Source organism: Protopterus annectens, chromosome 10.part0 (assembly GCF_019279795.1).
Source record: "Protopterus annectens isolate FY-2018-M chromosome 10.part0, PAN1.0, whole genome shotgun sequence".
NCBI classification, from domain to species: Eukaryota; Metazoa; Chordata; order Ceratodontiformes; family Protopteridae; genus Protopterus; species Protopterus annectens.
Window position 1 is genome coordinate 1,164,577,269 of NC_056744.1, and position 17,165 is coordinate 1,164,594,433.

At 41.6% G+C, this 17,165-nt stretch overlaps 1 protein-coding gene across 2 annotated transcripts in view; it reads right to left on the reverse strand.

Moving 5' to 3' along the window:
* Positions 1–17,165, reverse strand: part of LRRC41 (leucine rich repeat containing 41) — a 600,929-nt gene that overhangs the window by 457,333 nt on the left and 126,431 nt on the right. For both annotated transcript variants that reach the window (XM_044085906.1, XM_044085905.1), the window contains one exon: positions 14,639–14,709. In XM_044085906.1, the coding sequence (XP_043941841.1) occupies positions 14,639–14,709 (71 nt within the window). The remainder of the gene's footprint in view (positions 1–14,638; positions 14,710–17,165) is intronic.

Consider the following 17,165-nt stretch of genomic DNA (forward strand, 5'->3'; position numbering starts at 1 on the left):
AAGTACTCCTTCTGAAAACCTGGCATCTCTGGCCATTGTTAAAACTGGAGTAACCAAGCGGTTAGATTCAGGGTGTCTAGATCAGGGAGATGGTAACAGAATGTGTGAGAAGTGAGATCTAGTCTGTGAGCCAGTGTCTAGGGTGGACATAAAAGAGGAGGCCAAAAAAAAAGAAACCAAACTTGTCGGGGCCAAAAAGGAGCAGTGAGGATTACTTTTGCCTTGCAACTCCTGGCTTTCTGAATACACTATGTGATTAAGGGAAACGAGGGAAAAGCATCCAGAATACCAGGAGGTCAATTGTGGACCACAGTCCCTTGATGACTGACTCTGAGGAGGGTTGCTGCACTTGTTGAGGTGGCAAGCAAACAGATTGCAGTAAAGAAGGCCCCAGTGACAGAAAATTTTGTTCATCACTGACTGACTGAGAAGGATGTTTCTGCTTAGTCTGTCTGCTAGCATACTGGAAGATCTTGGGATAGGCATTGCTACAAGAAAGTGATGGGAATATATCGCCCACTGCCAAACCCTCAGGGGATATGACCTGGCTTCATCTTGTTTGCTGATGTACCAGACTACTGACACATTGTCCATCTGAATGGATATAATATCTTAAGGCAGAGCGTTTTGAAATGCCTACAATGCTAATAGGACTGCTCTCATTTCCAAAATGATTATGTAAAGGTCAGCCTCTGAGTCCATGTACCTTAAACAGTCTTCTCTTCATAATGCCCCCCACCCTAAAAGAGAAGTGTCCGTGGTGACCAGAGCTGTAGGAAAGGGGGGGAGACAATGGAGGGCCTTCATGTAACTCTGGGGTATTCGGTCACCACCAGACATAATTTCTGCAGCCAAGAGTTATCCTTATGGGTGAACTCAAAGGATGATGTAGCTATGACCAGTGAACTGCAAGAGTTCACTGAAGGACTCTCATATGAAAATGAGAGGCAGTAACCAGAATGATTGATGAGGCCATAAAGGCCTAGAAGCCTTAAACCTAGTTTTGCTGGAGGACAGGACTACAATAATACCTTACTGGCAACTTTTTGAAGAAAAATGATCCTGAAGTGTGGTATGGCAGCTATTTGTGAATGTATAATAAAAATAAAAAATTCAACCACGTAGATAAGACATAAACTTTATTGTACACCACCAAAAGAGACTAAGCGCTTTCGCTAAATTCATATAGCATCATCAGAGTCATTTTGGTTTCAAATCCTTACTGTTTAAAAAGAAGCAGCATTCAATCATTTCACACAAATAATTAATTACATCATTTCCTATTAATTTAAACAATTTTACCAACTCATATGTATAAACTCATATATATTATAATAATTGTGATGTTTTTAAAAAGCTATATATGAATACCTTGTATGTATGCCTCACAAATTCACCATAATCTATTTTATTACACTTGCCCTTTGTTTTAGCAATGGTTTCAGGGAAATGTTATCATTCAACCTGGTGAATTTTGAGCATTTAAACGCATCTGCCATTTCATTTCTTTTACTTCTACTTCGTTTTCTATATCCCCTCCCATCTATAAAAACTATATCTATTATAAAGAAAATAAACGTTTTACAGTTGATAAATTTTTTACTATGAATAAATAAAGCATTAAATTTACTTTGATTTCTGACTGCTCTTTGATGTTCAGCTATTCTCTCAGCCTCCGGTTTGTTTTGCCAACATAAAATGCTTTGCATGATACACAGGTTGCCACATATACTAACTTTGATGTATTGCAATTGCATTTTCCTGGGCATGCAATGGTTGCTCCATAGGAGCTTATCACCACATATGGCCCATCATTTATATATCTACAATATCTACAGGTTCCACATTTTGCCAGTTTTCATTTCTATCCAACCATTCTTTTATATTTTTCCCCCTTCTATATGTTATCTTCGGTTTTGCTCCTAATAGGGCTTTTGTTTCCCCTTCAAGACAAGTAACTCACTTTTCTGTCAATACTCTAACCAATCCAGGTGTCACCAAATTATAATTTAAAACCGTCACATCTGTTTTCCTTTCATCCGATTTGTTTAATACTTCATTTATATCCATTTTCTTCTTAAGAATATGTAGAAAATTTGTGTTTCTTTTATTTATGATTTCTTTCCTCACTTTCAATAACAAATTTAGTGGGTATCCTCTTTCTAGAAACATTCCTATAAGTTTAAACAATTCTCTCCCAAATTCCATATCATCACTCACTAGTCTTGAGGCCCTCTCCATCTGTCCTTTAACTACGCTCTTGAACTGGTGGTGGGGATGGCAGCTAGTGAAGTGTACTAGAGAATTGGAGTAATTTTCTTTTCTGTATAGTTTACTATTTAGTACACTGTTATTCTTACTCAAAGGGATGTCTAAATAGTTAATTTCAGTCTCATAAGTATATGTAAATCTTAGGAATGACGTTGTTGAGTTAAGATAATTAATAAATTCACTAATCTCATCTATCGTTCCTTTCCAAAGCACCAGGATATCATCTAAAAATCTGTTATAAATTATTATGTCCTTCATATATTTAGATTGAAATACAAAAAGATTTTCCCACTCTAGAAGTGCTAAATTTGCAAAAATGGGAGCACATCTTGCTCCCATTGCTATTCCTGATTTTTGGCGAAAGATCTCCCCTTCAAATCTTAAAAAAATATTTTTAGTATCAAATCCATGAAATCCAACAACAGATTTATTTTGCTTTTATCTAATGTTTTACTTTTCAACAGACTCTCATGGAACATATTCATCCCTTCTTTATGGGGAATAACAGTGAATAAATTAATGACATCAATTGTCAAAAAACTTTTTTTACCCATGAATGTAGGGTGCTGTCAAATGCTTTTTTGTACTTCTTTATAATAGATAAGAGTTTTTATAGATGGGAGGGGAGAAGTAAAAGAAATGAAATGGCAGATGCGTTTAAATGCTCAAAATTCACCAGGGTTGAATGGTAACATTTCCCTGAAACCATTACTAAAACAAAGGGCAAAGTGTAATAAAATAGATTATGGTGAATTTGTGAGGCATACATACAAGGTATTCATATATATTTTTTTAAAAACATCACAATTATTATAATATATATATGATTTTATACATAAGAGTTGGTAAAATTGTTTAAATTAATAAGAAATGATGTAATTCATTATTTGTGTGAAATGATTGGATGCTGCTTCTTTTTAAACAGTAAGGATTTGAAACCAAAATGACTCAGATGATGCTATATGAATTTAGCGAAAGCGCTTAGTCTCTTTTGGTGGTGTACAATAAATTTTACGTCTTATCTACGTGGTTGGATTTTTTATTTTTATTTTTCATCAGTTTTGGTGTTTTACATGATTTATTTTATTTGTGAATGTATGTGTAGGTGGCATCCTATGAATTCCAGTGTGAGTGGGATTCCATTGAATTTTCTGAATATTGTTTGTGATACCCAATTTGTGAAGTAACTGGAGTAAAGAATCCCTCCTTTGGATGAGCAGATTCTTGGCTGAGGCAGTGAGGAACCGGACGGAAAGACTTGGAATCCTTGCAGTCTGATACAGACCATTACTACTGCCGTGCATCTGGTGAACACCCAGAGGGCTGTGGTAAGACCAAAGGGCAGAGCTCTAACTAATAATGATTAGCTCCCAGCCTGAAATGGAGGAATTGCCTGGTTTTCTTGTTTATCTTTATGACATAATAAGCATTCTGGAGATCTATGGAGCACATTCAATCATCCTTCCTGAGAAAACATAAAATGGACTGAACCGTGACGATCCAGAATTCTGTCCGTTTCACAAACTGATTTAAATGACTGAGGTCCAGAATTGACCTTAGGTCTCCTGTCTTTTTTGGAACTAAAAAGAACCTGAAGTAGCCTCCAGATCCTATCTGGTTTGGTAGGACCACATGGATGACTCTTTTGTCCAACAGTGGGTTCCATCTGCTAAGGTGGCAGTAGGGAATCCTTTTTCTTGGTATGGGAGAATAAAAAAACGGAACGGTATATCTGCTGATAATTATCCTCAGCACCCATGTGTCCAAGTGATGGCCTGCCAGGTTTGAAAGTGCAGGGATAAGTACCCCAAGACTGCCTCCAAACTGCTGCAGTTGGGCAACTCTTCTGGGGAGCTGCAGATATGCAGGTGCCTGCTGCTCTGGCCGCTCCATTAGCTGCACTTGACAGCAAACACAGAGACATTGGAAACTGAACTGAGGTTAGAGAGCTATGATTCCAGATTTTCCTGGACATCTACTGGCAAATTACCTGAGACAGAAAGTACAGTTTTGTACCTACCATAAATGTAGATGTTCGAGTGTTCACCCTGCTGCAGTCATCACACTTGGGCTATCCTGCCGTCAGGCAGTCCCGCAGTCGGCCTGAATTCCAAAGTCTTGGTCCGGCATCAGTTGCTGTCACTTCTTCCCTGACGTCAGTGCGACAGGGGTATTATAAGAGGCATCCGATGCCATTTTCCTGTCAGGTGCCCCCAATAGGTAGGCAATATATATATATATATATATATATATATATATATATATATATATATATAGCTATATAAAAATAAAACAATACCTTCAAGCACAAGCAAATACACCACAGAGGTTGTATAGGATAGAGTGGTATAGATAAGTTCAGCTAGTTCAGAGGGGATGTAGGCAGGATGACCTGGACTGCAGCAAGGTGAACACTCGAACATCTACATTTATGGTAGGTACAAAACTGTACTATGTTCATCATGTTACCCTGCTGCAGTCATCACACTTGGTTTGAATCCCAAAGCTAAGGATGGGTGGTGGAGTTAAACAGGGTTAGAAAAAGCTAGTAGGCCCTGCAAAACTGCAGTGGCAAAACCAGCTCTAGTCTTAGAATATAGAGGTAAGTGACTGTGTTTGGTGAAGGTGTGCACTGAACTCCAGGTTGTAGCTTCCAGAATATCCTTGGTTGGCACTCCCCTGAGAAAGGCTGCTGATGTAGATGTAGCCCTGGTGGAGTGGGACCTAATGTTAACAGGTACGGGTTTCCCATGATGCGTGTAGCAGAAACGTATGCAATGCCTTATCCATTTAGAAATGGTCTGTTTTGAGATAGCTTTTCCTTGTGATCCTGCAGCATACACTACAAAGAGCTGGTCAGATTTTCTGAAAGCCTTAGTTTTATCCAAGTAGTAATAATGTGATTGCCTGTGAATGTCCAAAGAGTGCAGGAGTATTTCTCCTTTGTTCTGGGGATTTGGGAAAAAGGTGGGCAAATGAATGGTTTGGTTTAGGGCCACACTGGATACCACCTTTGGCATAAAGGAAGGGTTAGTTCATAGAGATACTCTGTCTTGATGAAAAATGAGGAAAGGCTCCACTGCCATTAGTGTCTGTAGCTCTGAGACTCTTCTAGCTGAGGTTATTGCTAGTAGCAGGGCAGTTTTCCATGAAAGAAATTTTAAATACGTTATAAAAGCTGGTTAAGGGCAGCATTGTAAGCTTTTCCAGAACAAAGTTGAGATCCCAAGTAGGTGTTGGTGCTCTCCTGGGCAGTCTTATGTTCTTAGCCCCTCTGAGGTACTGTCTTAGGAGTGGCTGTGAGAATAACGGAGGATCCGTGTTGTAATGAGCTGAAATTGCTGAGGTGTGGATCTTAATAGATGAAAAGGAAAGTCCTTTGTGCAACATCTCAGTTAAATATTGTAGAATCTGAGGAATGTTTGGATCAAGGGGATTTTGGCCTTTATCCTGGTTCCAGGCGCAAAATCTTTTCCATTTGTCTGAATAGGTTTTCCTGGTGCTGGGCCTCCTGCTCTCCAGAATGACATCCGTAACAGCTTTGGATCGAGGTGTTGGCTGGTTGTTTAGGTAATTTTCCATGCAGCCAGGTTTAAAGTCTTGAGCTGGCTGTGTAGAATCTGACTGTCTCGCTGGGTGAGCAGGTGAGGAATTTGTGGTAAAATCCATGGTGGGCCATGGGCTATGTTCCTTAGAATTGGATACCAATGCTGGCATGGCCAGTCTGGTGCAATAAGTATAATTTGTGGTCTCTCTAATCTGACTTTCAGCAGTACCTTTGCTAGAAGAGGCAGTGGAGGAAAGGCATACACTGTTAATGTTTTCCAACTGAATGAGAGGGTGTCCATTTTCCAAGCTTGTGGATGGAATGTCCTTGTGCAAAATTTTTGAAGTTGGTAGTTTTGGGGGCTGGCAAACAGATCTATGTCTGGGCGTCCCCATTTTTGAGCTATCATTGCAAATACTTGTGGATCTAGTTTCACACTCGTGTGGATCCATGATGTTTCTGCTTAGGTTGTCTGCCAATGTGTTTTTCTTTCCTGGCAGGAATTGTGCTTGTAATTGAACCTGGTAAGACAGTGCCGTGTTCCACAAGGTCACTGCTTGCCTGCATAGAGGGTAGGAATGTGTGCCCCCTTGCTTGTTTATGTACCACATTACTGTGGTTTTGTCCGTCTTTATTATTAGTTGTCCTGGGTGTAAGAGGTCCTTGAAAGCTGTTAGGGCATTCTGTACTGCTAGCATTTCTTTTTGATTGATATGCAGATGCCTTTGATCTGTAGTCCATTTGCCCTGAATGCACTGTCCTGCCATGTGTGCTCCCCAGACATAGTCCGATGCATCTGTTGTCATAGTTTGCCTGGCTGTGGGTAAGGTGAAAGGCTGACCCTTGTTGAGGTGACATGCCTGTGCCCACCATAGAAACTCCTGTTGAAGGCAGGGAATGAGTGGTATCAATGTTTCCAAGCTGTGGCTGTGCTGAGTCCATACGCTTTTCAGGTACCATTGTAATTTCCTCATATGCAGTTTTGCAAATGGTATTAGTAGTATGCCAAGATCCCATGAATCCCAAGGCCTGCAGAATTTTTCTTGCAGGGAGTTGGGTCTTTGTTGCCATTATTTTGAAATATTGAGTTAGCTGTTGTTGCTTGTCTGGTGTGAGATAAGCCATCTGGGCCATTGTATTCAAGCTGGCACCCAGGAATATTATGTTTAGTGAGGGCACTAGTTTTGATTTATTTTCATTTACTGTGTACCCTAGGCAACTTAGAAGGTGTTTGACAAATGCCAGATGCTTTAAAAGAGAATGTCCTTGCTTTCTGCTTGAATAAGGCAGTCGTCCAGGTATGGGTATATTTGAATTCCTCTTTGTCTGCAGTATGCAATTACTGGTGCCAGGCATTTTGTGAAGACCCTGGGTGCAGTAGATAAGCCAAAGGGCAGTGCAGAGAATTGATAATGCATTGAACCTGCAATGAAGCAGAGGTATCTTCTGCAATTTTGTCTGATAGGGACATGCAGGTATGCCTCCTTGAGGTCCAACGTTACTAGCCAAGCATTCTTGCCCAGCATGGGAAGAAGCTGCTGTAGTGTTAGCATCTTGAATTTTGGTACTTGCAGATAGCTGTTCAGAACTGAAAGATCCAGAATGGGTCTCCATGCTTTGTCTTTTCTTGGGACTAGAAAGAGTCTTGAGTAAAATCCTTGTCCTTGCTCCTGTGTAGGTGCCTGTTGAATGGCTCTCATGTCCATGAGAGCTGTAATTTGTTTTTGTGCCTCTGCCCACTGATTTGGTGGCAGGTTTGGCATTCCTTTTATCCTTGGCAAGGTATGAAAGTGGAATCTGTATCCTTGTGAGACAACGTTTAGGACCCATTTGTCTTTTGTGATGATGTGCCAGTTGTCTGCAAAAAGTGCTAATTTTCCTCCCAAGGGAGCTGCCAGGAGAGATTTGCTTGGTAGTTTGAGGATTGAGTCATTGTGTTTGTCTTCTGCTAGCTTGGGGTCTGTCTTCTCCTCCTTTCCGGGTAGTAGTACCCCATTGGTGAGGTTTGTAAGGGCCTTGCGACTGACCTCTGCCCCTTGGGCATCTGTATTTGCCCCTCTGTGATCTGTCAGAAGCTGGAAAGGACCAGTTTTTTGTTGGCCAATTTCTGCTGAAACAAGGGGGTTGTACCTGTCAAAAATCCTTGACCATCTGCATAGACTTTGCCTTATCCTCCAGTTTCTTTAAAATCTCTTCTGCTTTGACACCAAATAATACATCCTGCTGTAAAGGTGCATCCAATAATTTTGCTTTAACATGATCAGGTAGGGTTTGTTCTTTTAACCAAGCATGTCTACGTATGACAGACCCAGTAACAGCTGCTCTACAGGAAGCTTCCAATGAATCAAATCCACATTGTAAAGTATGTCTGCCCACCTGTTCAGCTGCATGCAACAGATCCTGCATTTCCTTGAATTCAGACTGTTCAGTATGTGTGCTCATTTTTTGTTTTAATTGAGACATTAGGAATTGCTGATATTTCAGCATGTGAAACTGACAATTTAATGGTCTCATAGCCAGAGTTGCTGAGCTGTATATTTTCTTTCCCCATCTATCTAGGGCTCTGGAATCCCTTTCAGAGGGCACAGGATTTTTAGCCATAGAAGCTTTAGCCCCCTAGGGACCCTGGGAAATTGTTTCTGGGTCAGCCACAGGGATTTTATAAAGGAATTTGTGTGAGTCAGGTACTCTGTAGTATCTATCTGGTTTGGCTGGAGCAGGAGGTAGAGAGTCTGGATTTAGACTAGACTCCAAGTAAATATCATCCACAATATCTAAAACTGGAGGGATAGCAAGTGGTCTGTGCTGGGGTAGTAAAATTAATTCTCTTTTCTTAGAATCAGAGTAGTCCTGGCCTTCCCAGTGGAAATGTTCCCTCATGGTATGTAAAGTTTCCCCAAAGGAGTAGTCTTCAGGGGGACACGCTGAGGGAACAGAGTCTTCAGCATCAAAGTCTTCATAAGGGGGAAAAGTGTAATCCTGTTCCTCATAAGAATCTGAGGAAATTGAAACCTGGTCAGAGGAAGCATAATCCTCCTCTTGTCTTGGTCTTTTATCTGGAGGGGGATGGGAACCCCTGATTAGGGTAATCAAATCTTCAGCCATCTTAAGCATCTGTTTCTTAGGCATGGGGCCTTGAACTGTAGACTGGTGTACAGTCTTTTTTGGTTTTAAAGGAGTTTTAAGTTTAGCATAAGATTTAATGGTGAGTGTAGTCCGTCTGAAGACACCTTCTGCAACCGAAGGTGTTTCCACTGCACCGGGGTCTCCTTCGGCTCCGGTGTCGGAAGGGCCTAATGAAGATGGCTGCGTCGGCCTAGTAGACTCCGCTTGAGAATCCGCAGCTGTCTGTGGTTCCAATTCTGCGGTCATCAGGGGCTGCGTAGGCGTCTCACTGAAAACCGGAGAACCGGCAACAGGCCCAGCACAGGCCTCGGAGTCTGGCTTGTTCCTAGGCTGCCTGTCCTCACCCTTGCGTTTTTTATGCATGCTGGTTGTCGGCTGCTCCGACGGCATGATATAATGAAATTTCCTACCAAAGTAATGGCGTGCGAAGTCAAAACGGAGTTTGATAGTTCATTTTTTAAACCTAGCACAAAACCGACAACCTGTGACGTCGTGGTCTGGGCCTAGGCAAGGAATACAATAAGAATGGAAGTCCTTATGAGGTATTTGCTTCCCACAAGAAATGCAATTGTTAACTTTTTCTGACATCATATTGAGGCAAGAAAAGGTTCCCCAACGGGGTACTTAGCTTTAATGAAGACTTCGGACTGAAATTTGAATCGAAAATCTCAGGTGTCGGCCGACCAGCACTTGTGAACTGCTTCTGCTTCGGGCACCGCGCGGCAAGAAAGACTGCAGAAAATGGCGCTGAATGCCTCTTATATATACCCCTGTTGCACTGACGTCAGGAAAGAAGTGACAGCAACCGACGCTGGACCAAGACTTTGAAATTCGGGCCGACTGCGGGACCACCTGACGGCAGGATAACAAGTGTGATGACTGCAGCAGGGTAACACGATGAACATCTGGTAAGCTCCTCGGTCAATTCTCTATGGAAGCATGTGACATGAACCAGGTAGTTCAGCTCTCTAAGGGAAAGTGTCACGGACACACACATCCATTTTCCATATCTGTCCAGTACTCTAGATTCCCTATGAGGGGATGAACAGATGTACTCTCTTCAGAGAGTTCCTTTCTTGTGGCTGCCCCTACAAACATAGCATCTACTGGGGGACCATTACTCAAGTGTGACCTATCTTTCGGAGCTGCCAAAATCTTGCCAGGTTTCTTTGGCATGGGCTCCACTGTGTCAGATTTCTTCCAAGCTCTCTCAACCACCAAATCACAGAGAGCATCAGGAGGAGGGGCCACCCAGGTGGTAGAAGAGCCACCTCCAAAAGCCTCCAGGAGCAGATTCTTCCAGGGAAGATGCATCTGTAGACCAACTCCCCCTTCTACTTCATCAATTCCAGGATTTTGCCAAAAGTGACGTCTCCAAAGAGGGATCTGGGGGAGCCCTCCCCTTTATCCAAATTTGTGTCCTCTACACAAGATTCGGGTGATGAATCTACATGCTTTCTTTTGCAAAGTCTGTTTTCTATGGATCCGAGCATGGGAGTCTCAAGATGTCGTATCCGAATCAGAATGGGAGTTAAGATCAAGCACTTCTTTGAGACTTTTGGAAGCAAGCTGTTCCTGTCAATGTGGAGGCATGGAGGTCAATGCAGAATAAGAAAGGAGTCAGGGTAGATCAGAATATGGAGGCATCCCTTCTCTAGTAGCGAGAATCCTCTTGAAGGCATTGAATGCCATGCCTGAAAATGGGACTGAGGAAGAGAAAATTCCACTGGCATTGACTCAGCCTGAATCAGAAGAAGATTTCAAAGCCAAGCTACTGAGAGCCAAAGGCCCTAGAGGCAGAGATGGATCCAAAAGTTTCAATAATGATCCATCTTCCAAGGCCTCTAGGCCTCTGATACTTTAGCTCTGATTTCCTTCCCACTCCAACAAAGTCAGGGTTGAAATGGAGTGAGGTAAAGCTGGAATTGAAGTGGTAAAAAAATCTACTTGCTCTGACGTAGTAGTTCCAGGAATGCTTGGGTCCAAGAACTGCAGATCTGAATGTAGGATCAATACAGGGCTTCTGAGAGGAGGGATCTGAGGACTTCTTCTTGGGTCGACCTGTGGAGATGACACTAGGATGAACTACAACTGAATCTGACAAAAAAATCTCTGTATCATCCAACAATCATCAGCCTTGTTGAAGCTCCTCGAAGAAATGTGGACTTTGCTGAATATGCTATCTAGTAGAACTATTGATGGTCTTCTCTGCAAGACTGGGGAATGCAGCCTTGGACTAATAGGGTCAGGAGCAAATACTGATGTTGGTAACGGCACTCCGATTCCATCTGGCTTGGGATCTGATGGTTTAGATATTTTTGGTGATGAACTCAGAAGAAATGTTGGGTCGGAAGACCATTTGCAAGACTTCTTGGTAGTCTTTTCAAAAGCCTTGCTACCTTGAGACTTTTGCTCTTTGTTCTTGTCCTTGGAAGATGTCTTCTCAAGCACCATACATGGAACAGATGGTGGTACCAATCCCTGTTAAGGTGGAAGCAAACCTTTTAAAATCAACTTTGTACAGCCTTATGTCCAAAACAGGCATATGTATCACAGTAAATGACTAAGTGGGTGACCCCCAGACCATAGAAACACAGGGTAAGGGGATCCTATGGTGGAATGTTGTGGCTATACTTGGAGCATTTTTAAAAACTTTTATCAGACATACTGACAGAATTAAAAGAAAAACATAATTCTAACTAAAAATAATTGCCTTTCAGCTTCTCCCATTAGGGGTCACCACAGCTGATCACCAGTCCACAGACTGACTGGCAGTGGAGTTTTTATGGTGGCGAGTTGCCAGCCCAGTGCCCAACCTTCACAGAAGGCAGACAGGCACCTACTGCATGTCTGTAAAACTCATTCGACCACAAGGAGGACATGCATATTCTGCAAAGAATGCACTCCAGACGAGAATAGAACCGGAGAACCTCTTGCTGTGAGGTGACAACGCTATCCACTGCACCACCACAGCTACACATAACACAGTACTAATAAGGGTTGACCTTATAGACAGTTGAATCCTACCAGAAAAGATAGGATGATAAAGTTTTGATTTTTTTTTTTTTGACAACTTAAGTGCTAAAAGGCACTATACAACCAACTGGAAAATCACTGGGTAGGGAAATGTCCACCTAAGCTTAGTAAAAACAAAATTAAAGAATAATGGAATTAATCTATTTGATTTATCTTCAAAGAATGAAAGAGATGAATACTGATATAAAGACATACATCTTGAAGGTCTAGGCAACAGATTCAGACTCTTCTAATGTTTGTTTGGCAATAAAGGCATTTTGATACTGAAATCTAGGTTGGACCTGAGGTCCTTTGTTTTCTTTAGCATCAAAGACAGTCAAGAACAGAATCTTAAACCCATTTGGATTGATAATGCCTCTTGAATGGCTCTTCCTTTTCCAGCAGCAGCAGTAGCAACAGCACCTAATTCTTTGTTGCTATTTTCTAATATGGTAACACAAAAGGCAAAAACAATGGTGAGATTAAGGACTGTGCAAGAAATGGAATAAGACATCCCTTGGTTATAATTCCCCTTACCTACTTGTCCCTGGAAATCCTTTTCTAAGCCCCACCCACCCCCAACTGCACCCACTAGGAGATACTGCAGCTCTCTTCCCAAAGACTGACTATGGTCTCCTGCAGACCACTGAGGGCTTTGGCCTCTAGGCCTGCCACATTGGTAGGATCCAGGCTGAGGAAGCTGTTTATTCCTGGCACCCTACTATTTTTGCAATGTCGGTACAATAACCATGTTAGGAAAATATAATTATAAACCTACATCAGAAAGGGTTTCCTTCTTTTATATCCTGAAGATGATGATGTAATTTCTGAGTTGAAAAAAAGGGTACTTTTGAATGCGGTATCTATAAAGGTCACCTTAGTGCCCTCAGTGAATTGTATGAGTTGTAGCCAGGAATGCCAGCAAACTGCAATGTCAGAGCGGGCCACATGATCATTCCCTTCTGTGGTACTATAGTACTAAAATGCTCTTGAAATGACGTTTCTGTAGTCTGTATAATTTTAATTGACTTATTATACCAGCTTGTACTTAGTCTTTTTCTGTGCTACTAACATTCCATCTAACTTTTAAGCTTTTAATAGTATTGTACTGATCTAACAATGTATATTTTCTAGTTACAGTTGTGCTGAAACAGTTATTGCGGAGCTTTTCTCCTGGACCTGTGCTGAAAATAGGTTCTGCCCGGTTAGACTTTTCCAGTTAACAGGCTGAATGAATGAAGCATTCATTTCTTGAATAATGAGAAAGCCCCAACTACTATACAGGCACACCAAGTATGAGTAACAGCTCAAATACTGGAAAAACTAGGTAGGAGAGAATGAGAATGACTAGCCAGCACCAGTTTCCATATGTTGGGGAGGACAGAATGGTGGTTCTTGTTTGCCAATCACCACAAAGCTAGCAGAGGTTTACAAGCCACTGAATTGACCATGACCAATGACAACGGCTTAGTGCTCCTAAGCCGAAGACTTCATTCTCTATTAACATGTGGGTACTAGCATGTACACACATACGGAGTGAATGAGAGGCTCCGGTGGTAATGAAGAGGCCCATGCCAGTCAATGAAGGGGGGAGGGATAAGGGCCTACACCAGATATGCCCTCATTGCAAGGATGCCAGGGGTGGGATAAATAACTTCCATGGTTGCTTGTTTGATGACTCCTATGGCTGGTTCTCACCCTGTAACTGGGGACCCTACCAGTGGTGAGAAATCAAATGGGCTCAAGACCCATTGGGAAGGGCTAGACAACAGGTAGAGAGGCAAAAAAAATATACAGAAAAAAATAAACAACTGAATAAAAAAGTACACAAAGTAGGTCACCCAGACCACAAGATTGCTAAGAGCTAAGGATGTTGACAACCTGATCTACAATTTCAACTTTACAAATGGCGATCTGGTATCTCTTCCACAGTATGCTATGAGTCATTGCTCATTCTATTATGAAAGTATAGAATGTGTTTGCAGTAGTTCAGCACCCACAATAATTTCTGCTTCTGTCCCTTTTTTGTGTGTATTACTTTCATTAACTGCATACACTGTGTTGTTTAAAAAAAATCTTTTGAGATTTTCTCCCCCTGGGACTCCACCAAAAATGTGCCTTTAAAATGATCACTCCCCAACAGTAAATGTAGGCATATAAACAAAATGTAGGAAACACAAACACACTTTCCAAACCTGTTTTATGCTAGAGACTCTTAGCCAGAGGGATGGGCAGCTGGACTCAGAGCAGTCAGAGACTTTTGTACAGATACCACTGACACCATTTCATCAGGTTTCAGGAGGTGCTAGCATGCAGGAGGTTGGAAGAGCCTGTCCACCTTCTAAGTATCAGAAGTTACGGCGTGAGAGTAATCTCATACAATGCTGGTGGCATCCTGAAATATGTCAAATGGGAGGGGTGATCATCCAAAGTTTTGCAAGGAAATCTTGCATGCATTTTGCAGCCTTCTTTATGAGACAATTATGAATTCTGTGGGACACTTTACTCATTGTTACATTAACTGGAACATCTCCTCAAATTTGGGGTCATTATGGGGAGGGGGTGCCACTTCCTTGCCATCCCTTCCTTGCCATCTAACTACTGGAGTGTATTGATTAATAGACCAGAATATGTAGTGGACATGGTGAGCGGAAACATCTTTTTGGAATGCATACTGACCTCAAATCTTGGATGTTTGGAGTTTATTACATCTTTCCAAATTCTGTACCAGACAGGTTGTGTTGAAAGACCTAGAAGATGAGAATTCATGTAGTAAGTCACAACGCAACTTTTTTTTGTTATTAACATATACAACTGCACTTATTCAGAATGTGACAGTCATGTAAAGTGTTTTTAAGGTATATTTTCCTACAGTTCAGAAGCACAAGCACTGCTGTTCTCTTCTTTTTTGTGTCAAAATGCCATGCCATGCAATCTCTAAAAATGCAAAGGTTTACAGTTTAAGAGTAAGCATCATATGTTGCCAACCTGAACTGCATGAACCTTTTAGAGAAATAAACACTTACTTCACAAAAAATGATTTCATGCATCCTTTGCAGCTCTTCCAGGTTGTGATATAATTAATGAAATATTTGAACAAGCAGTATGACAAGCTGATGCATTAACCTATGCACAGTTTGTTACTACCCCACCATGCTACAGACTGGCATTTGTTTTCTGAACCTGTGATGTAAATTTAGTAAGTGTCACTTGAACACCCTATGAAACTAGGCTCATATTCTGAACAGAGCTGTTAAAAGTCACTTGTTATTCTGTGAACACATCCCATCTTCACTAAAGTACAAAACCATGGTCCCTTATCTATATCCAAATGCTAAACTCTTAGAAGATGTACTTAATTAAAAAAAATCATGACCATCAATGAATCATATTAGAAATAAAGATAACACAGACGGTAACACAGACGGTAACAACTGTCAGCTATGTTGAATTAGGCAGCGATAAGACACCGGCTCGGACTGTATAAAATCTTTAATAAAACACTTCCAAAACGTTGAAATAATCACGTTAAGCGCTTTCATCTGCTAAACATGCAGACGTCATCAGAACTTCTTCATTAGACTGAAGAGAAAAAGAAAAAGTAGCTCAGTCTAAAAAGTACAGTTGTGTACACTTACCATAAATGTAGGTGTTCGAGTGTATTCACTGTTGCAGTCATTACATTTGGGTAATCTGCTGGCAGGTTGCCCTCAGTCGGCCTGAATTCCAAAGTCTTGTGTCCTGCATCGGTTGCTGTCTCCCCTTCCATGACGTCAGGTCGTCAGGGGTATAAAACAAGCAGCCAACGCCAATTTCTTTAGTTTTTCTTGCCCCAGATGTCAGGTGCCCCCCAAAAAGGTAGCAAAAATATCTATGTATAAAAACTATATACACATGCATCAATATAAACTTTACCTTCATCTACAAGCAAATACACCACATAGGTTGTAGAAGACAGAGACGGAAAGAAACTCCAGAATGAAAGGGGGGAATGGCGGGCAGGTAACCTGGACTGCAACAGTGAATACACTCGAACATCTACATTTATGGTAAGTGTACACTACTGTACTATGTTCTTTGTGTTTCACTGTTGCAGTCATTACATTTGGGTAGAATCCCAAAGCTATGGTTGGGAGGCTGGAGCTAAACAGCATTAGGTGCAGCTATAAGGCCCTGCAGAACTGCAGTGGCAAAGCCTGCCCTGGACTTAGAGTAGAGAGGCAAATGATAATGCTTTGTAAAGGTGAGAACAGAACTCCAAGTAGCAGCCTCTAGAATGTCTTTGGTTGGTACTCTTCTGAGAAAGGCTGCTGAAGTAGCTGCAGCTCTGGTGTAATGACACCTAATGCCCTTGGGCACAGGTTTACCATGGTGTAAGTAGCAGAAATGAATACAGTGGCTTATCCACTTTGAAATAGTCTGCTTTGAAATAGCCTTTCCTTCTGACCCTGCAGCATATGTCACTAGCAATTGCTCAGTTTTTCTTAGAGCTTTAGTCCTGCTCAAGTAAAATCTTAGCTGTATGTGTACGTCCAAGGAATGCAGAATTCTCTACCCCTTGTTCTGTGGATTTGGATAAAAGGTTGGCAAGATGAATAGTTTGGTTAAGAGCCACACTGGAAACCACCTTAGGCATAAATGTTGGATTTGTCCTCAGAGACACCTTGTCTAGGTAAAATATGATAAAAGGCTCCACAGCCATGAGGGCCTGTAGCTCTGAGACTCTCCTTGCTGAAGTAATTGCTAGTAGCAGAGCTGTTTTCCATGATAAGAACTTTATATCAGCAGAAGCCGCTGGTTCAAATGGAGGCAGGGTGAGCTTTTCCAACACATAGTTGAGGTCCCATGCAGGTATTGGTGATCTTCTAGGAGGCCTTAAATTTTTGGCTCCTCTAAGATACTGCTTTAGTAAGGGATGAGAAAAGATTGGTGGCTCTGTATTGTAATGAGCCAAAATGGCAGAGGCATGGATTTTAATCGAGGAGAAAGATAGGCCTTTGTCAAGCATCTCAGTCAAGTACTGTAATAGCTGAGGAATATTTGGTTCTGCTGTATCCGTTCCTTGTGCTCGATTCCAAGCACAGAATATCTTCCATTTATCAGCAAAAGATTTTCTAGTAGTAGGCCTTCTGGCTTCCAAAATGACATCCATCGCAGCTTTACTGAGAGGTGTTGTTTGTATAACTATATGATCAGCCATTCTGCC